The sequence below is a fragment of the Schistocerca americana genome, chromosome 7 (genome assembly GCF_021461395.2).
Source record: "Schistocerca americana isolate TAMUIC-IGC-003095 chromosome 7, iqSchAmer2.1, whole genome shotgun sequence".
NCBI lineage: Eukaryota > Metazoa > Arthropoda > Insecta > Orthoptera > Acrididae > Schistocerca > Schistocerca americana.
In genome coordinates, this window is record NC_060125.1 from 476,611,948 (window position 1) to 476,634,717 (window position 22,770).

General features: G+C 44.5%; 1 protein-coding gene across 1 annotated transcript in view; it reads right to left on the minus strand.

Moving 5' to 3' along the window:
• Nucleotides 1–22,770, minus strand: part of LOC124623027 (bumetanide-sensitive sodium-(potassium)-chloride cotransporter) — a 239,889-nt gene that overhangs the window by 147,970 nt on the left and 69,149 nt on the right. Inside the window, exon 2 of the mRNA XM_047148819.1 lies at nucleotides 12,509–12,683. Within this exon, the coding sequence (XP_047004775.1) occupies nucleotides 12,509–12,683 (175 nt within the window). The remainder of the gene's footprint in view (nucleotides 1–12,508; nucleotides 12,684–22,770) is intronic.

Here is a 22,770-nt window from a genome sequence, read left to right on the forward strand (position 1 = left end):
GCATGGCCACCGCGGCCGGCAGTACTTTATTTCTATAGTTTATATTGATATGATTATGTTTGAGACGAAGTCTAAATGAATCGTTTAGCAGGCTGAAACAAAATTCAACGGTAAAAGCAGCTAGATACGGTAGAAAACTAAACTTTCGCAATGTGTTATTTAACCCCAGTTGCAAATGCAATGAAAAACTTGGGACAGATATGGTGTCAATCAAAATTCGTCACATTTGACGTTAACACTGACTTATGGACACGTGGATGAGAGTTTAGGAAAAAATTCCTTGATATTCACAAACAATTAGAAGACCCAATTTATCCATTTTTCCCTATTAGTTTATCATCTAATAGGAACTGACTATCGTCATGCTCATATACGTTTCGGTTGATTTAACGCAACCGCTTGCTAACTGTCCAGCATAATCGCTGCATCTTACATCAGCGACAACCTGCCTTGTTTACTGTCATAACTAGGCGCCTGCCCCGGGACATTCTTCCCCTCTACCACCCCTACAAATCTAGTTTACAGCAATTACACCGCGCGCGTTAGCCGCGCGGTCTTGGGCATCTTGTCACGGTCCGCGCGGGTCCCTCCGTCGGAGGTTCGAGTCCTCCCTCGGGCATGGGTGTGTGTGTGTCGTCCTTAGCGTAAGTTAGTTTAAGTTAGATTAAGTTGTGTGTAAGCTTAGGGACCGATGACCTCAGCAGTTTGGTCCCATAAGACCTTACCACGAGTTTCCAAAAATTTCCAGCAATTACGTTCGCCATAACATACGCCCAACCACCCCGTCTCTGACAAGATATCACACCCGTCACAGGACGAGCTATTCCCTCTGCTATAGCAACATGTTCCCACTCCCTCCAACAAACTAACTATGTCTAATTCGTTTGCTCTTGAGTTTACGCTATCTGATCAAAAGTATCCGGACACCTATTAGTGGATAGAACATGGCATGTGTCCATCCTTCAAAGTCGACGTTCTCGTGGACAACACAGGCACTGCAGTATCGTATTTATCCGCCGACACCGGGCAAGTGATTTTCAATTAAAATATTTTCCCTGTCGGGGAATGTAGATAACGGATATGCGAGTGCAGACTGTAGACACTGCTCCGTACACATACTCAAACATATTTTGTGGAAGTAACTACTTCCAGTGATTGTTTTGCAATTTTGTAATCATACAATAAAGCAAATTGCTGTTTATGTATTCGCAGTTGGTTACATTTCCAGAATAAAGTTTCGCGAAAGTCAGAGGTCACGAGTTCACGTCTCGGTCTGGCACACAGTTTTAACCTGCCAGGAAGATCCGAACGTTACATTTGTTTGGTGAGAGTCAGTTGACACTTTCTGCACCAATCGTCGATCCTGTGCAGGTCTTCTCGTATTTCGCTACAATTATCTAGCGTCGCGACTTCTTTGTGTGCAACAGCATTATTAGCGGAAAGCATCGTGGAATTTTAGACGTTATCTATTAGGTCATTCATATAAGAGCACCGGATACGTCGACGAGATGTTGCATCCCGAGAACGATTTGGTCAACAGTTTCTCTCAGCAGTTCTACATCTACATATAAACTACTACGCTAGTCACCAAGCGGTGTGTGGCGGAGGGCACAATTCGTGCCAAAGTCATATTTTCCCCTCTGTTCCCCCCGCGATCGTGCGAGGGAAAAACGACTGTCTGAACGCCTCAGTACGAGCTCTAATTTCCCTTATCTTTGAATGGTGGTCATTGCGCCATTTGAAAGCTGGTGGTAATAATATATGCTCTAGATCCTCGGCGAAGATAGGATTTCGGAATTTAGTGAGCAGTCCCGTTTAGCGCGTCGTCTGTCTGCGTGTCCCACTTCAAACTTTCCATGAGATTTGAACGCTCTCGCGATGGCTAAATGCACTAGTCACGAATCTTGCCGCTCTTCTTTGGACCTTCTCAATCTCTTGAATCGGACCCATCTGGTAAGGGGGAACAATACTCTAAGGCTGGACGAACTAACGTATTGTAAGCTATTTCCTTTGTTGAAGGACTGCATCGCTTCAGGATTCTACCAATAAACCGCAATCTAGAGTTCGCCTTGCCCGTTACTTGCGTAATCTGATCGTTCCATTTGAGATCATTTCGAATAGTCACATCCAGATACTTGACTGATGTTACCGCTACCAAAGGCTGGGCATTTATTTTGTACTCGTACATTAATGGGGATTTTCGCCTTCTTATACGCAGTAGGTCACGCTTTACAATATTGAGAGATAACTGCCAGTCATTACACCACGCATTTATTTTCTGCAAATCCTCATTGATTTGTTCAAACTTTCGTGTGATACTACTTTCCTCTAGACTACAGCACCATCGGTAAACAGTCTAATGCCGCTGCCAATACCCTCAACCAGATCGTTTACGTAAATCGTAAAAAGCAGCGGGCCTATTACGCTGCCCTGGGGCACACCTGTAGTTACGCTCGTTTCTATTGAATTCACCCTATTCAGGACGACATACTGCTCTCTGTCTGTTAGAAAACTTTCTATCCAACCGCATATGTCATCCGATAAACTGTAAGCGCGCACTTTTTGGAGCAAGTGACAGTGCGGAACTGAGCCGAACGCCTTTCGAAAGTCGAGAAATATGGCATCAACCTGGAAGCCGGTATCTAGAGCCTGCTGTATATCATGCACAAAGAGGACCAGCTGTGTCTCGCATGACCGCTGTTTCCTAAAACCGTGCTGGTTTCTGTAGATGAGCTTCTCAGAGTCTAGAAAGGTCATTATGTCTGAACACAAAATATGTTCCATGATTCTACAACAAATCGATGTCAGAGAAATTGGCTGGTAATTATGTGCATCCGATTTTCTACCCTTTTTATAGACTGCTACGGCCTGGGCCTTCTTCCAGTCCCGTGGAACTTTCCACTGTTCCAATTATCTCTGATAGATGATGGATAAGACTGGTGCTATATTTGTAGCATAATCAACATAAAATCTTACGGGGATACGTTCTGGGCCAGATGGCTTCCTGGCGTCTAAGGATCTTAACTGTTTTCAATCCCAGATACACTAAACACTATGTCAGGCATCCTTGCGTTTGTTCGACAATTGAAAGGGAAATGGTGCTGCAGTCCTCTATCGTAAACGAGTTTTTGTAAGCTAGGTTTAGAGTTTTGGCTTTCTGTTTATCATCATCCGTCACATTACCTGTACTGTCATCAAGAGAAGGTATTGAATTATTTGTAGCGTTCATACATTTTACGTACGACAAACAATTTTTGGTTTTTTTTTGGAATCTACAGATAAAATATTGCATTCAAATTCGTTAAAAGAATCTCTCATTGACCTTTTGACAACTGCTTTCATTTCGCACAATTTCTGTTCGTCAGCGGGGCAGTGACTAAGTTTAAAACGACTGTGCAAAATTCTCTGCTTTCTGAGCAACTTCTTAATATGATCGTTGTGCCAAGGTGGATCCTTTCCATCCCCCATATATTTTTGCTGGGCACACACGTCTCTAGCACGTGGTGGACAATATCTTTAAATTCCGACCAAAGATGCTCAATATCTTTGTGTCCCATAGTGAATGCTTGGAGCTGACTATGAAGATATTCATTAATGACACTTTTACTTGCTTTCCAAAACAAGAAAACTTTACGCTGTTTCTTTGGTTTTTGGCAACTTCCACTGACACAGAAGCCACAACGACATTATGGTCGCTAATACCTTCTTCTAGATTAACTTCCTCAAAAAGATCAGGTCTGTTTGTCGCCAAGATATCTAATATGTTTCCATCTCTAGTTGGTTTTGTAACCAATTGCTCAAGGTCGTATGTTGAGAGCGCTCCTAGAATAACTTCACACAAGTCTTTGCTTCTATGATAAACGTGTGATTTTCCCAGTCAATGGATGCCAGATTAAAGTCTCCACCTATAACTAATGGATAATTTGGATATTTATTTCCTATGTACTCAAGACTTTCCCTGAAATGTTCTGTGATGTTTTTTGCGGATGCTGGTGGTCTATAAAAACATCCTAATACAATGGTCAATCCTTGTCTGATTGACAGCTTTATCCACACTGTTTCACAGTCCGGCCCGGTATCGATCTCAACTGCATTTAAACAGCTTCTAACTACAATGAACACACCAGTGAAACTTGAGCAACACGTTGTTGTATACTGGCCTTCAGATTAGGTAGAGACCAAACGTGTTCCTGTTAAATGCTTTCTTTTAGGCATCCCGAGATCCAAAAGTCGCATCGTTTCAGATCAGTCGATCTTGAAGATCATGCATCTGTAAAACTTCTGGTTGGCTCAAATGGCTCTGAGCACTGTGGGACTTAACATCTGAGGTCATCAGTCCCCTAGAACTTAGAACTACTTAAACATAACTAACCTGAGGACATCACACACATCCATGCCCGAGGCAGGATTCGAACCTGCGACCGTAGCGGTCACGCGTTTCCAGACTGTAGCGCCTAGAACCGCTCTGCCACTCCGACCGGCAAACCTCTGGTTGTATGAAGCAGATCTTTCACTAGGCGAGCGATGTGAGGTGATACCCCATCACGCATGAAAACGGTGGTTTCTACACAGTTGCCCTCTTCCAAAGGAGCAATCACATGCCGTGTAAGGAGGTCTTGATAACGGGCAGATGTAACGGCACACCTGACGGGCCCTCTGGGTGTATTTTCTTCAAAGAAGAACAGACCGAGAGGAAAGGTACTTCTGAATCCACATCACGTAGTCACATAAGACAAGTGCAGTCTTGGTCAACTCGCGGTTTAACAGTACTCCGAATTCGGCAGTTCTGTGTATTCACTGCATCCTGTAGTACAAAGTGTGCCTCGTCACTCCATAGGATATTGCCTGTCAACATGTCATCAACGTCGATCTGTGCGAGAAACCGCAGTTGCTGCACCGTCTGGTACCAGTGTACTATAGACTGCAAAACTTTCCATACCGATAACTTGGGATGGACAATTCTCGTGGCACTGCCAGAGCGCTAGCACTACCCAGGGCACATGCTGCATGGTCAGTTACAGCAACATCAACCTCGCCAATAACTTTCACTGAGATAGAATGCCTTTCTTCCAGATGCCACCCCAAGCTCTCCTGTGTCTTCATTATCATCTTCTTTAACTATTTAACGACATTTGGCTTCACCTTAGACTTTTAAGTCCGTGATACTCGCTCAGTGCAGCACAGTAATTGCTGCCGTTCTCATAAAAGAGTTCCACTAACATGTTACTGTCTCGCTTCTCGATAGTTTTGTGTATGACTTTGTACGCAATGGAAAGGAGAGTTGTAGGAAAGCCCGACAGAAGCAGAAATGATTAGTGAACGAGTAACACAGCAAACAGAAAATTTATTTAATTTGTACTTCTCCAAATGTACTAAGACTCAGTTCAAATAGTACAGCAAGAAACGGAGACCAAGTATCACAATGGTCACTCTACACTAAAGCTCGAACGATGAAGATGGAGCCGCGAGCAGGCGGCGTCTGTACAGCATCATTTTGAGGAGTGGCTCCAAGCGCGAGTGTGGCGAGTCGCTGTCGCCGGCATTCCTACACTGTGGCGGCAGATGGCGGCCTAGATACCCAGCCACTGGACGTGTGGCTCAGTGGGCGCACACGACTTGGTCCGCCAGGAACCACGTGACCGCTATCGGCGTCAGACAGAAATTTGCAATTCTGTTGCTCAGACACCCGTTGTACGAGGTGCATTCAAGTTCTAAGGCCTCCGATTTTTTTTCTCCGGACTGGAATGAGATAGAAACATGCGCATTGTTTTAAAATGAGGCCGCGTTCATTGTCAATACGTCCCAGAGATGGCAGCACCGTACGGCAGATGGAATTTTACCGCCAGCGGCGAGAATGAGAACTATTTTAAATAACTAAAATGGCGACGTTTCCTTACTTGAACAGCGTGCAATCATTCGTTTCCTGAATTTGCATGGTGTGAAACCAATTGAAGTTCATCGACAGTTGAAGGAGACATGTGCTGATGGAGTTATGGATGTGTCGAAAGTGCGTTCGTGGGTTTAATGAAGGCAGAACATCGTGTGACAACAAACCGAAACAACCTCGGGCTCGCACAAGCCGGTCTGACGACATGATCGAGAAAGTGGAGAGAATTGTTTTGGGGGATCCCCGAATGACTGTTGAACAGATCGTCTCCAGAGTTGGCATTTCTGTGGGTTCTGTGCACACAATCCTGCATGACGACCTGAAATGCGAAAAGTGTCATCCAGGTGGGTGCCACGAATGCTGACGGACGACCACATGGCTGCCCGTGTGGCATGTTGCCAAGCAATGTTGACGCGCAACGACTGCATGAATGGGACTTTCTTTTCGTCGGTTGTAACAATGGATGACACGTGGATGCCATTTTTCAATCCAGAAACAAAGCGCCAGTCAGCTCAATGGAAGCACACAGATTCACCGCCACCAAAAAAATTTCGGGTAACCGCCAGTGCTGAAAAAATGATGGTGTCCATGTTCTGGGACAGCGAGGGCATAATCCTTACCCATTGCGTTCCAAAGGGCACTACGGTAACAGGTGCGTCCTACGAAAATATTTTGAAGAACAAATTCCTTCCTGCAGTGCAACAAAAACGTCCGGGAAGGGCTGCGCGTGTGCCGTTTCACCAAGACAACGCACCCGCACATCGAGCTAACGTTACGCAACAGTTTCTTCGTGATATCAACTTTGAAGTGATTCCTCATGCTCCCTACTCACCTGACCTGGCTCCTAGTGACTTTTGGCTTTTACCAACAATGAAAGACACTCTCCGTGGCCGCACATTCACCAGCCGTGCTGCTATTGCCTCAGCGATTTTCCAGTGGTCAAAACAGACTCCTAAAGAAGCCTTCGCCGCTCCATGAATCATGGCGTCAGCGTTGTGAAAAATGTGTACGTCTGCAGGGCGATTACGTCGAGAAGTAACGCCAGTTTCATCGATTTCGGGTGAGTAGTTAATTAGAAAAAAAATCGGAGGTCTTAGAACTTGAATGCACCTCGTATGGTATCGATACATGATACCACAGATAGCCATACTGCCAACTCAAGTTACAGCTTATCAAATGGCAATGTGGCCATCATACCATCATGCAAAAAGTATACAGCACAAGATTTGTACCTGGTGGCCACAACTGGATGTGATTTGTTCTGCATTGATGCATTAGTATGTCTACCAAGTTTCGCTTCCAGACGATAATTACAGCCCACACTGATCCTAAGTCAGTAGCTGCACTCTGATTATAACCACTCGACCTCTCGTTCATTAGGCGGCAGTGTGGAGCTGTATCAAAAGCGTTTTAGAAGTCGAGGAACACGGTATCTAGCTGGGCGCCTATTTACTGGTTTCTTTGTTTCACGGATGAATAGAGTGACCTGTGTTTCACATGGCTGCTTCCGAATCCCATGTTCGTTCCTACAGAGGAGATTTTTGTCTCTAGAAATGTCATAATACGCGAGCATAAAACATGTAGCAAAATTTTACAACAGACCGACGTTAGAGACATAAGTCTACAGTTTTGTGCGTCTCTTCGACGACACTTCTTGAAAACGAGTATTACCTGTGTTTCTTTTCGAGTCATTGGGAACACGTCACTCTTGAAGAGACCTACAGTACACTGCTGCTACAGAAGGCGCCACATTTTTCGTATACTCTGTGTACAATCGTGTCGGTATGCCGTCAGGTCCAGTGGTCTTTCTTCTGTTGAATGATTTCAGTTGCTTTTCTATCCATAGGTCGCTTTTTTCGATGTGTGTCATCTTGTCGTTCGTGCGACAAGTTAGAGGATTAATTGCAGTGTGATCTTCCTCTGTGAAACACTTTTGCAAAAAGACATTTAGTATTTCCGCCTTTTTTGCGTCATTGTCTGTTTCAGTGTCATTATGGTCACAGAGTGCCTGGACAGATCGATCCGTTTATTGATTTAACATAATACCAGAAACTTCTTAGGATTTGCCGTGAAGTTGGTAGCTAGAGATTTACGTTTGTATTTGTTGAAGGCCTCATGCTTTGACACCCTTCAACATTTTTAAATGTTCGGATAATAAGTTGCCGTCTCTTTATCTAAGAATAGATGATGAATGCAGCTAGCCGCTATCTCTGTGTAATGTCTTGTATGTATAGACGTTATCTGTTGCCTTTAAGATCACTTCACCTTCACACATAAATCTATACAGTAAAGTAAGGCCCTCCAGTTCTTGGCTGATCCGTGATAAGACAGGCGAAAAATTAGACTAATGGAGGATTATTAGTATTATCTCTATTTTCATTCGCTCTCTCTCTTTCTCTCCTTTATCTATGTACAGTTTTTAATATAATATTTCATTACGTGAAATCAGCCAAATAGGATCTTTGGTGGAGTCCTTCGTCTTGGTAATCAGCGGCTGGCTTGCTGTAAGAGATCTTTACATTTATTATTACTGTTAAACACTGCAGTCAGTCGGGAGAATCAATCGTTTGGACAATTTGTTCCTTTTACGAAAGATTGCGAATTCCAGATGTGTACGAAGCCTTTTTGGACGATTTAACACAGACTCAGTGACTGGAGGCTCTCTTCGACACAGCTGAAACTTGCCCACTAATTACAGGGCCAACGTGATCATCAAATGATTCAGAAAAAACTCATTCGATCATTCACTCCAGAACAAAAGAGTCACAAACCTTATTTATGGAGGAAATTTTGTATTAAATCCATCTCCATTACATGTCCAGATCTCCGGTGATGCCACGCCTTAATTATTTTCCGTTTACAGTCTCTTTCTCTTCAAACAAACCTCTAGCGGCACAAATGTTAATTGGCTCGCTTTAGCGAGAAGAAAAGCAGAATACGTATCTCTCAGAAACACGTCAATCCCTCAACAGATACTCCAGAAGCTGTCCTAGTTACCACTCTTAACAACCATGGAGAATGCATATATGCATCTCTGTTATTTCAAAGAATAAACGCACTAGAAAATACTTTGGCGTCGTCGAGCTGTCAGATCAGATAACTTTTCCAAAGTGAATGAATGTGGATGGTTTGATTGAAAATGATTAATTGGTGCGTGGTAGAGGGTATTTTCTGTGGGGACATTACAACCCTTAAGCTATTGTGGATTCGTTTAGTTTTTGTTTATCTGTGACGCTTTGCCTACGTTTAAATTTGCAGCTAAGCACGACAATAATTGTAAACGAAACGAAGAAGGCATTGAGAGCTAAAATAGTATCTGGCATCAGCTACTGAAGAAGTAGTGCACTAGTATTTTATAGCGGAACGGAAGCAGTGGGATGCAACAGCCGGCAACAGTCAATTACGATCTAATTTTTGAAAAAACCGGTGACGTCACACTTCAGATTTACACCGATACGAAATTTCATTGCATGGGATCAACGAGTCATGCGTTCATGGAACTGAACTTACCCCCCATCCCCTCCTATCTCTCACCCTTCAGTCCTCCTCGAAGATAGATACATTTGGTTTACCAAGAGAATCCACTCGACCACAGAATGATAACCACTACTCGTATGTGAGGTGTGACAGATGTCGTCACTTTGACGTCACTCTTCGTGGCTTATACAGTAGATGAATAGACTAGCTGCGCGGTGTTAGTCGCGGTTAAACAGTGCCGAGTATGTGTTTATACCAGTCTTCTGTTATAGTGGGCAACAGCGTTAATGGCCTCTCACTGCGCAGCTAACAAGGAATGCTGCATTGTCAACTCAGCTGAAAATACACAAATATCGTCACAGGCCGCTGCAGTGCGTTCCTGCACCTTGACAACGTCGCAGACCAACTCGCCCATATCTGCCTTACTTTTGAAGAGTGAGCACACTTTAGAAATAAGGTTCCTTGCCTGTCTGTGAATATACGAATATACGTGTCCTCTTTCAGGTGTTTCAGCTACTATGAGAAAACTCACAGAACACACAGAATACCACAGAAGTCTGTCAGTCGTAGTTTCGTGCGCGTAAAACACTATACAACGCTCAAATATAACGGAAGTTTACACATTACAGAACGTGGAAACAAGAGTGCTAATTGGCTAGCTGCCCGGCTGTCTACTGCGCATCCTCCGCGAGGAGACAATAAATTGTTTTGTGGACCAAAGTCCATTTCCTTCTTCCCCCTCTCTTTGTCTGCTCCTCCTCCCCCTCCCCCCATCTCTCTGTCCAACTCCTCCTCCCCCCTCTCTGCCCATCTCTTCCTGCCCCCCTCTCTGCTCATCTCCTCCGCACCTTCTGTCTGTCCATTTCCTCCTAATCCCTTCTCTTTCTGCATTATAATCCCCATGCCAATAGGAGAGATAGTAACTAATATCTATATCAAACTTCGTTGAGGTACGTCCAAGGTTTTAGGATGAACTTTTCGCCATAGCTTTTCTCATATACACATACATCAAATATATTTCACATGTACGTATTTAACACACATCACATGTATTTGCACACATACATCACCTGTATCTCCAGCGAATTTCGCCCTACACTTTCATTTTCACGCAGCTCAATGTTTATGATCTCCTGAACTATCGTGTTGTAAAATGATATAATTTTACAGGTACATCCAGTGATATATGTGAATAATGTCTGCAAATACAGTTAGTGGTAAAGAAGTAACAAATGAAAACGTCATGCTTAATGTGAATGTTGTACTGCCTGAACAACGAAAATGTAGTAAGTGATAAACTTTTTTCCTCTTATCATTTTGTGGGCGTTGTCGGCGAGAACAATTTTTGTATAGGTTCGATATTATGTGTAAAGTTTGTTGTTGTGTTGTTGTCTTCAGTCCTGAGACTGGTTTGATGCAGCTCTCCATGCTACTCTATCCTGTGCAAGCTTCTTCATCTCCCAGTACTTACTGCAACCTGCATACTAAATTGGTGATCCCTCGATGTCTCAGAACATGTCCTACCAACCGATCCCTTCTTCTAGTCAAGTTGTGCCACAAATTCCTCTTCTCCCAAATTCTATTCAATACCTCCTCATTAGTTATGTGATCTACCCATCTAATCTTCAGCACTCTTCTATAGCACCACATTTCAAAAGCTTCTATTCTCTTCTTGTCCAAACTATTTATCGTCCATGTTTCACTTCCATACATGGCTACACTCCATACAAATACTTTCAGAAACGACTTTCTGACACTTAAATCTATACTCGATGTTAACAAATTTCTCTTCTTCAGAAACGCTTTCCTTGCCATTGCCAGTCTACATTTTATATCTTCTCTACTTCGACCATCATCAGGTATTTTGCTCCCCAAGTGACAAAACTCATCTACTACTTTAAGTGTCTCCTTTCCTAATCTCATTCCCGCAGCATCACCCGATTTAATTCGACTACATTCCATTATTCTCGTTTTGTTTTTGTTGATGTTCATCTTATATCCTCCTTTCAAGACACTGTCCATTCCGTTCAACCGCTTTTCCGAGTCCTTTGCTGTCTCTGACAGAATTACAATGTCATCGGCGAACCTCAAAGTTTTTATTTCTTCTCCATGGATTTTAATTCCTTCTTCGAATTTTTCTTTTGTTTCCTTCACTGCTTGCTCAATATACAGATTGAATAGCATCGGGGAGAGGCTACAACCCTGTCTCACTCCCTTCCCAACCACTGCTTCCCTTTCATGTCCCTCGACTCTTATAACTGCCATCTGGTTTCTGTACAAATTGTGAATAGCCTTTCACTCCCTGTATTTTACCCATGCCACCTTCAGAATTTGAAAGAGAGTATTCCAGTCAACATTGTCAAAAGCCTTCTCTAAGTCTACAAATGCTAGAAACGTATGTTTGCCTTTCCTTAATCTATTTTCTAAGATAAGTCGTAGGTTCAGTATTGCCTCAAATGTTTTAACATTTCTACGGAATCCAAACGGATCTTCCCCAAGGTTGGCTTCTACCAGTTTTTCCACTCGTCTGTAAAGAATTTGTGTTAGTATTTTGCAGTGGTGGCTTATTAAACTGATAGTTCGGTAATTTTCACATCTGTCAACACCTGCTTTCTTTGGGATTGGAATTATTATATTCTTCTTGAAGTATGAGGGTATTTCGCCTGTCTCATACATCTTGCTCACCAGATGGTAGAGTTTTGTCAGGACTGGCGCTCCCAAGGCCGTCAGTAGTTCCAATGGAATGTTGTCTACTCCCGGGGCCTTGCTTCGACTCAGGTTTGTTACGTACCACTAAGTGCTTTCATTTTCAAATATTAGATGAATGCAGTATGGGCTTTTGCGCGTCATGGACTACACTTCTGCCCACCCCCACACCAACCCCTTTGATGGTAAGATACAGGATATAAGTTATCTCCATTGCAGATGTAATAAGAATTCGTCCAGTGATTTGAGCGTGAAGGAGTACCAAACACACACACACACACACACACACGCACACGCACACACACACACACACGAGAGAGAGACAGAGAGAGAGAGAGAGAGAGAGAGAGAGAGAGAGAGAGAGAGAGAGAGCGGCAGCCTTCCATAATTAAAGCATGTATAAGATCTGATGATAGGCAGTCTGAGGGAGGCGCTCACCAATGCCAGCCTGCGCGACCACCCAGGAGAGGCGCAGGAAGAGCATGACGCCCCAGATGTTGAGCAGGCAGGGAATGAGCACCCCCTGGATCCAGCCCAGCTTGACGCCTTGGTGCTCCGGAGGCCGCGGCGGCTCCAGGTCCGGGTCTCCAACAGGAAGGCCACCATCTCCCTCCTGCGGACAAGAAATCAGCACACGTGACGTTAATGCACTCCACAGCTGACAGGCACTAGCACGGCGACATGCTCGAAATTACTGATCATTCGCTGTGATCACTCCCAGCTTAAGCTAAAAGTGGGTGAAAAAAAAAGCGCAGTTGACTCCCGTATATAAGAAAGGTAAAAGAAATGACCCACAAAAATTAGAGACGAACATCCCCTTAACGTTGGTTAGCCGCAGAATTCTTGAGCATATTCTGATTTCGAAAATATACGACGGTGAGTCAAATGAAAACCTTAAATATTTTTTAAAATATTATTTATTGTGCGGAAGTGGCACAAAGCTGTATCACTTTTCAATGTAATCTGCCCCACGATCAATGCAAGTCCTCCAGCGCTTACAAAGTGCATAAATTCCTTTAGAAAAAATTCCTTTGGTAGCCCGCGCAACCACTAATGTCCCGCGTGGTGTACCTCTTTATCAGAACGGAACTTCTTTCCTCCCATTGCGTCTTTGAAGGGTCCAAACATATGGAAATCACTTGGTGATGAGGAGTGGCGCCATTCCTTGCTCGCTCTCTTCGTTTCCGACTGGTGGAAGTGAACCCAGGTTTCGTTCCCAGTAACGATTCTTGCAATGAGGCCATCACCTTCTCGTTCAAAGCGCCGAAGAAGTTCTTCACAAGCATCAACACGTCGTTCTCTCATTTCAGGAGTCAACTGGCGTGGCACCCATCTTGCAGACACTTTGTGAAACTGGAGCACATCGTGCACAATGTGGTGTGCTGACCCTTGACTAATCTGTAAACATGCTGCAGTGCATTCACTATCACTCGGCGGTTTTCCTTCACCATGGCTTCAACTGATGCAATGTTCGGTGGAGTCACAACTCTTTGTGCCTGAACTGGACGAGGAACATCTTCCACTGAAATCACTCCATTCGTAGACTTGCTTCTGTGACAAACATGCATCACCGTACTGAGCCTTCATTCGTCGATGAATTTCAGTAGGTTTCACACCTTCACTACGCAAAAACCGAACAACAGAACGCTGTTCTTCCCTGGTGCAAGTCGCAAGTGGGGCGGCCATCTTTATACCGAAGCTGGGCCGGTATGTGTGCATCTGCACTATGCTGCCACCTACAGGCCGTTCTGCACGCTGTTTGTAGCATACTTACCAACTTACAGGATAACGGCGCGGAATTTCGATCTGTTATTACAAATTTATGATCCTCATTTGACTCAACCTCGTACTATGAAAAAAGAGAGACAGAAAAAAACAAAAGATTTACCGGAATTGGATGGAAATACTTAGATGTGATGTAAATGTACAGACAAATTATTACAATTCCAGCAAAAAATTTGATGATTTATTTAAGAGGTTAGAGCTTCACAAATTGAGCAAATCAATAACGCATTGGTCTATCTCTGAGCATTATGTAAGTAGTTAATCGGCTTGGCATTGTTTGGTAGAGTTGTTGGATGCCCATCTAAGGGATACAGTGTCAAATTCTGTGCAACTGGGGCGTCAGATCGTCAAAATTCCGAGCTGGTTGGAAGGCCCTGCCTATAATGGTCCAAACGTTCTCAATCGCGGAGAGATCAGGGAACATCGTGGGCGAAGGCAGATTTTTGTAAACACGAAGACAAGCAGTAGAAACTCTCACAGGTGGACTGGCATTATGCTGCTGAAATGTAAGCCCAGGAAGGCTTGCCACGAAGGACAACAAAACGAGGCGTATAATATCGTCGATGTGTCATTACGATGTAAGGGTGCGACGGATGACAACCAAAGGGTTCTGCCATAAAAAGAAACGGCACCTCAGGTGGTCACACCTGCTTGTCAGGCAGTATGGCGGGCGATAGTCCTATTGGTGTTCCACAGCTATTCGGGACGTCTCCACAGGTCTTCGCTGGCTATTCGATGCGAGCCTCATCACTGACGACAATTCTATTCCATTCAAGGAGATTCCAGCCCGAAGAAGTGAAAGACGTATCAGGAGATGTACTGGACAGCCTTAGAGTGTATAATAAATTTCCTTGAGAGAGAAAAATTTCTGTCCACAAACCAGCGCGGATTAAGAAAGCTTCACTCGTGCAAAACTCAGATTGCCCACTTGTCATACGTCGTCCTGCGAATCATGAATGAAAGTCAACAGGCAAATTCCATGGCCCTAAATATCTGGAAAACGTCTGAAACAGCGCAACATTGCAGACTGTTAACGAAGGTCCGACCTTACGAAACAGGTTCTCGGATACGTGAACGGGTCAAAGGCTTTTTGTGTCCTGGACGGCGAATGTTCGTCGCACACAAAGATATCGTGAGGAGGGACACCAGGAAACTGTAATAGGACCACTCTTGTTCTCTATACTCGTAACTGACCTGACAGGGCAAGCAACAATCTGCGACTGTTTATGACGTTGTTGGGTATGAGAAAGTATCGTCGTTGAGTGACTGTAGGAGGAGTCAAGATGAATTTCTATTTGGTGTGATGAACATCAGTTTGCTCCAAATGTGGAAAAATGTGAGCTATGCATGTTGCAAAGAAACATGATTTGTAACAAGGAGATGAGGTGGGTTGTAGAGAAGGTAAATGGTCGACTTCAGATTATTGGGAAAGTGTAATTGATTTATAAATGAGCCCGTATAGAGAACACTTGTGCGACCCATTCTTAAGTGCCGTTCGAGTGTTTGTGATGCCCATTCAAATTCAAATGGCTCTAAGCACTATGGGACTTAGCATGTGAGGCCATCTGTCCCCTAGACTTAGAACTACGTAAACCTAACTGACCGAAGGACATCACACACATCCATGCCCGAGGCAGGATTCGAACCTGCGACCGTAGCAGCCGCGTGGTTCCGGACTGAAGCGCCTTGAACCGCTCGACCACATGTGATGCCCATAAGACTGGATTAAAGCTATTCAGAGGTGTTCTGTTAGAATGTGTGTGACTGGCCGCTATTTTGCAGTTACAATGTGTGCACTGGAAATGTTGTGCATGGAGAGGGAGTTATGTGCCCTCCTAGCGATTCAGGTGGGTCCTGGTACGGTCCCATGTCTCCTCTGTCGACAGAGAGCTGTCTATGAATCTCATTAGATCGAGTACACCTCCCTGGGGAGGCGAGCAATCTTCGCAGAAGCCAGGATTTGGCCCGCGCTGCTGCTTTTGTATGAAATCAGCTGTCCCCTGTTCATGTGCTGTACAGTGGACGCTGCAGCCACTTTGCCAACCCTTCTGAATGATTTGAGTACATTTCTGTCTTTCTGCGCTAACTGCAAAGGCCAGACACCGCATTACCGGTTGGCTATCGTATGAGTGTCAGTTCCATTTCTTTCAAAAAATTTGGTTCATCCAATGAGACTGCGTCGTGACACCTAGCACATGACGCACATGGATTGACAATCAAGCTTAAGCTTAATGACAATCTCGTGAATGTAAAATGTGCGTCTTGGTTGCAAAAAGCTAGAATTTTTCCGTCCTTTCCCCGATTTTGCGTAAATTTGGTCACATTGATCACTCTGACAATAGCCTGAAGTCGTCCCCTACATGCTGAAGTTTTGAAAGGTTGTAAGTTGGGCAGGAGGAAGTAATTATTTTGGGCATTCAGGGACAGACCGTCTGAGAAGTCGGAAATGCAGACCTGTGTAATTTGTGGTAATGTTCTATGGGGCCAAACTGCTGAGGTCATCTGTCCGAACCTCTGCCTGTTTCCTCCCTTACTTTCCAGTTCGGCACACAGTTACAATGTGTCAGGGGAGCTGCATTAGATGGTATACATCGCTGCAGACTGCAACACTTATTGCGGGATACTGCTTTAGTTAGATTTAATACAGTGGCTACTCGAAAATAGTTCGTATTGCTTCACAGAGCCGCTAGACTGTAAGACAGCGTTTAAGATAAATCACTCAGTTTAAATTAATCTCGCAGAAGATACGTTTGTGAATAGCCCGAATATTATACAAGTTACAGTCCGAATATAAACGTAGCCCTGTCCCACACGCATACGCTACTCCAGTCAAATACTCCCTGACACAAAAAAGACGTCTGATGCTCAGCACTGGACTACTCTGAAGTGGATTTTAAAGAGGAGAGTATAGTGGCACACGGCTAAAACGAAACTACGTTCTTTGCTCTACTTTTTTTCCCCCACAGTTTTCGTAGCGTATGAAGGTGCAAACGGCGAAATGTTATCGACGGCTTGTACGGAAACTAGATAGTTGGTAGATATGAAGGGTACAAAATAGACGCAGCAGTTTGATAAGGAAATGAGAAAGGCTATTCAATCTTTATACTAAGCGATCATTAAAGGAAGCTAGAGATAAATTTTTAAACCTAATCAAAGATCGGAGAGAAGAAATAATAATGTTAAAAGGTTTGCCGATATAAGGAACTAGGAAGCTCATTTAAACGGAGTGACTCAGTTTTAAAGGAAGATTGTAAGATGAACATCAGCCGGCCGAAGTGGCCGTGCGGTTAAAGGCGCTGCAGTCTGGAACCGCAAGACCGCTACGGTCGCAGGTTCGAATCCTGCCTCGGGCATGGATGTTTGTGATGTCCTTAGGTTAGTTAGGTTTAACTAGTTCTAAGTTCTAGGGGACTAATGACCTTAGCAATTGAGTCCCATAGTGCTCAGAGCCTTTTGAACCATAAGATGAACATCAACAAACATGAAATAAGATTGGTTGTTTTGGGGAAGGAGACCAGACAGCGAGGTCATCGGTCGAATCGGATTAGGGAAGGACGAGGAAGGAAGTAGGCCGTGCCCTTTGAAAGGAAACATCCCGGCATTTGCCTGGAGAGATTTAGGGAAATCACGGAAAACCTAAATCAGGATGGCCGGAAGCGGGATTGAATCGTCGTCCTCCCGAATGCGAGTCCAGTGTCTAACCACTGCGCCACCTCGCTTGGTCATGAAATAAGAGTAACAGAATGTAGCTGAACTGAACCAGTGATGCTACGGAACTGCATTAGCAAATTGGCTGAAAGTAGAAGATGAATTTTGATATTTGGGCAGGAAAGTGATTGGAGACGGCCGATATAAAGAAGATATAAAATACAGGCTAGCAATAGCTATGTTCTTGAAAAGAGAAATAATACAGATTGAAGTGCGAGGAAGTTTCTTCTGAAAGTATACTTTCCAGTCACATTAATATGATCACATGTCAATATCCTGAATGACCACATTTTGCAGCGCAGACCGCAACTAGACGTGCAGGAAGAGTGTCACTGAGGTTCTGGAAGGTAGCGACAGAGTTGTGAAGTCATGCCGACTCCAATGCCGTGACCAGCTGTGATAGGCGAACAGCCTGAACCAAGTGTCCCCGCAGATTCTCAACTGGTTTTAAATCTGGTCAGTTTGGTGGGCAAGGGAGTACGGTAAACTCATCCTAGTGCTCTTTAATTCGCACATATACACAGCGAGCTGTGTGACACGTTACATTGTCATGCTGGTAGATGCCATCGTGTCGAGGAAAAACAAACAACTTGTCCGGTTTAACATGGTCTCCAAGAATAGATGCATACTTGCGTTGATCCACTGTCGCCTCCAGAGAATGATGATATCACCCAGGGAACGTCACGTAAACATTCCTCAGACGACATCGCTTCCTGCTCCGGTCTGGACCCTTCCGATGATTGTTGCAAGGTGTCTACTTTTAGACTTTTCACACCGACGGAGCACACAACGTAATTTATCTGAAAAGGCCATTTGTAGCTACTCAATGAATGTCCCCTTACGGTACTGGCGCGCAAATTCCAGCCTTCGTCGCCGGTGAACAGCAGTCAACATGGATGCGTGAACCAGGCACCTTCTTCAGAGGCCCATACGCAGCAACGTCGCTGAATGGTCGTTGAGGAGGCGTATATTGGTACTATCTTGGTTCATCTGGTTGGTCAGCTGTTCAGCAGTTGTACGTCCTTTCGCCCGTACACATCTCCACAGCCGTCATTCACCCTGTCATCTATGGCCCGTTGTGCACCAAGGCAGCATCGGCGCTAGTTTTGGACAGCGACATTGTGACATTGGTTCAAATAGCTCTGACCGCCATGGGACTTAACATCTGAGGTCATCGGTCCCCTAGAACTTAGAACTAGTTAAATCTAACTAAACTAAGGGCATCACACACATCCATGCCCGAGGCAGGATTCGAACCTGCGACTGTAGCAGTCGCGCGGTTCCGGACTGAAGCGCCTGAACCGCTCGGCCACAGCGGCCGGCCATTGTGACATTCAGGGTATATTTTAATTAGGGCGGCACTCATATATTTCACAAACTTAGCGGTTTTGGCAATGCTTCACCCTTCGCTCGAAAGCCAATGATCATGTCCTTTTCGACGACAGATAAATCGCTCCGTGTCCGCATTACGACAATCTTGGACATGCTTTATATACCCTCCAGCTATTGCTACCACCTGCCGTCTGTGAGGGATAATTGCACGCGATGTCGAACATAGGCTGTGGTCACATTAATATGACTGGACGGTCTCGTGTGTAGTTTTATATGAAATGAAAGGAGAACGATTAACAGCACAGACCAGAAGAATACAGAAAAATGCTGAAGGTTAGATCGTTAGGTTGAATGATTAATGAAGGGGTACTGAATTGAAATGAGAAGAAAAGAAAATTATATGGCACTAACCGACTGAAAGAAATGATAGACTGGTAGGATACATCCTGAGGAATCAAGGAGTAGTTGATCTGGTAATGTTGGGGAATATGGTGGCTGGGCAAAAGTGATTGTTGAGTAGGGCCAGGACTCTACTACATTAATCAAGTTCAAATGCACGTAGCTCGCAGTAGTTAAGCAGAGATTGACACGTCTCGATGTGAGCCATTCACTGGCCTCGGTTTATCTACACCTCTGAGCACTTCTATTTGTTGGTACCTCTGTGCTTTTGATTCTGGGGAGAAGGATTGAACAGTAGTGTATTTCATTAGAAAGACACAGCGGCATTTAAATATTCTGATATTGCTTTTCCTCAGTTAATACACGGTAAGAAAAGAAAAAAAAAACATGAAAGGAAGGAATTATTCGGATGGTACGGAAATCGGTAGATGTGGCATGCATGTGCAGACAAACAAATGATTACAATTTCAGCAAAATAGGGTGATTCATTTAAAAGAAAGAGCTCCACAAATTGAGGATGTCAATAACGCATTGGTCCACTTCTGGCCGCTATGCAAGCAGTTATTCGACTTGGCACTGACTGAATTGTTGGATGTCCTCCTGAGGGATATAGGGCCAAATTCTATCCAACTGGCGCGTTAGATCGGCTAAACCCCGAATTGGTTATAGGGCCCTGTCCATAATACTTCAAACATTCGCAGCTGGGGAGAGACCTGGCGACCTTGCTGGCCAAGGCAGGGTTTGACAAGCACGCAGACAAGCAGTAGAAACTCTCGCTGTGTGCGGGCGGGCATTATATTGCTGAAATGTAAGCCCAGGATGGTTTGCACGAAGGGCAACAATAACATCGACATAACATCTGTGCTGTAAGGGTATCGCGGAGCCGGCCGCTGTGGCCGAGCGGTTCTAGGCGCTTCCGTCCGGAACCACGAGGCTGCTACGGTCGTAGGTTCGAGTCCTGCCTCGGGAATGGATGTGTGTGATGTCCTTAGGTTAGTCAGGTTTAAGTAGTTCTAAGTTCTAGGTGACTGATGACCTCAGATGTTAAGTCCCATAGTGCTTGGATCCATTTTATTTGGTATCGCGGATGACAACCAAAATGGTCCTGCTATGAAATGAAATGGTACCCCGTACCATCACTCCTTGTTGTCGAGCCATACGGCGAGTGACGGGTTGGTGTCCCACTGCTGCCCCGTGCGTTTCCAGATAAGTCTTCGCTGGTCATCGGGTCTGTAATGGGGACACAGCATTTTACCTGACGCAGAGAAAGGGTAAGTTCGAGATACTATAGCTAATAATAACGGGCTTAAGTGCCTTCATAACCTGCAGAATGTTGGAGCAAGTTGTGCAGACAGTCACGATTATGTAGTATCAAGCAATGAAATGAATAGAGCCGGCACATCAAGCTTCCATAATACCAGCGGTGTGAGAACAAGATCAAAGGACGGCACTTTGATGTAACTGGAAGATCGTGAATCAAACACGAACTCAAGAATTGATACTACAACCAAGGAGGATTGTTCTAGTGACGTGCGCCTTGCAGGTTTATCGTCTATTTATTTACGTGAGACGACTTTCCTGATGCGTTTGTTTAGGATTCGTGTGAAACCCAGCTCGCGCTATTCGTCCACGAGACTCAGAGGGCCAGAGACACGGGTTCCTAGGTAGATGCCGTGTTTCTTGACTTCCGTAAGGCGTTCTACATCTACATCTACATCTATACTCCGCGAGCCACCTTACGGTGTGTGGCGGAGGGTACTTATTGTACCACTATCTGATCCCCCCTTCCCTGTTCCATTCACGAATTGTGCGTGGGAAGAACGACTGCTTGTAAGTCTCCGTATTTGCTCTAATTTCTCGGATCTTTTCGTTGTGATCATTACGCGAGATATATGTGGGCGGTAGTAATATGTTGCCCATCTCTTCCCGGAATGTGCTCTCTCGTAATTTCGATAATAAACCTCTCCGTATTGCGTAACGCCTTTCTTGAAGTGTCCGCCACTGGAGCTTGTTCAGCATCTCCGTAACGCTCTCGCGCTGACTAAATGTCCCCATGACGAATCGCGCTGCTTTTCGCTGGATCATGTCTATCTCTTCTATTAATCCAACCTGGTAAGGGTCCCATACTGATGAGCAATACTCAAGAATCGGACGAACAAGCGTTTTGTAAGCTACTTCTTTCGTCGATGAGTCACATTTTCTTAGAATTCTTCCTATGAATCTCAACCTGGCGCCTGCTTTTCCCACTATTTGTTTTATGTGATCATTCCACTTCAGATCGCTCCGGATAGTAACTCCTAAGTATTTTACGGTCGTTACCGCTTCCAATGATTTACCACCTATGGCATAATCGTACTGGAATGGATTTCTGCCCCTATGTATGCGCATTATATTACATTTATCTACGTTTAGGGAAAGCTGCCAGCTGTCGCACCATGCGTTCGATACAGTTCCCCACAGTCGTTTAATGAACAAAGTAAGAGCATATGGACTATCAGACCAATTGAGTGATTGGATTGAAGAGTTCCTAGATAACAGAACGCAGCATGTCATTTTCAATGGAGAGAAGTCTTCCGAAGTAAGAGTGATTTCAGGTGTGCCGCAGGGGAGTGTCGTAGGACCGTTGCTATTCACAATATACATAAATAATCTTGTGGATGACATCGGAAGTTCACTGAGGCTTTTTGCGGATGATGCTGTGGTATATCGAGAGGTTGTAACAATGGAAAATTGTACTGAAATGCAGGAGGATCTGCAGCGAATTGACGCATGGTGCAGGGAATGGCAATTGAATCTCAATGTACACAAGTGTAATGTGCTGCGAATACATAGAAAGAAAGATCCCTTATCATTTAGCTACAATATAGCAGGTCAGCAACTGGAAGCAGTTAATTCCATAAGTTATCTGGGAGTAGGCAATACGAGTGATTTAAAATGGAATGATCATATAAAGTTGATCGTCGGTAAAGCAGATGCCAGACTGAGATTCATTGGAAGAATCCTAAGGAAATGCAATCCGAAAACAAAGGAAGTGGGTTACAGTACACTTGTTCGCCCACTACTTGAATACTGCTCAGCAGTGTGGGATCCGTTCCAGATAGGGTTGATAGAAGAGATATAGAAGATCCAACGGAGAGCAGCGCGCTTCGTTACGGGATCATTTAGTAATCGCGAAAGCGTTACGGAGATGATAGATAAACTCCAGTGGAAGACGCTGCAGGAGAGACGCTCAGTAGCTCGGTACGGGCTTTTGTTGAAGTCTCGAGAACATACCTTCACCGAGGAGTCAAGCAGTATATTGCTCCCTTCTACGTATATCTCGCGAAGAGACCATGAGGATAAAATCAGAGAGATTGGAGCCCACACAGAGTCATACCGACAGTCCTTCTTTCCACGAACAATACGAGACTGGAATAGAAGGGAGAACCGATAGAGGTACTCAAGGTACACTCCGCCACACACCGTCAGGAGTATGG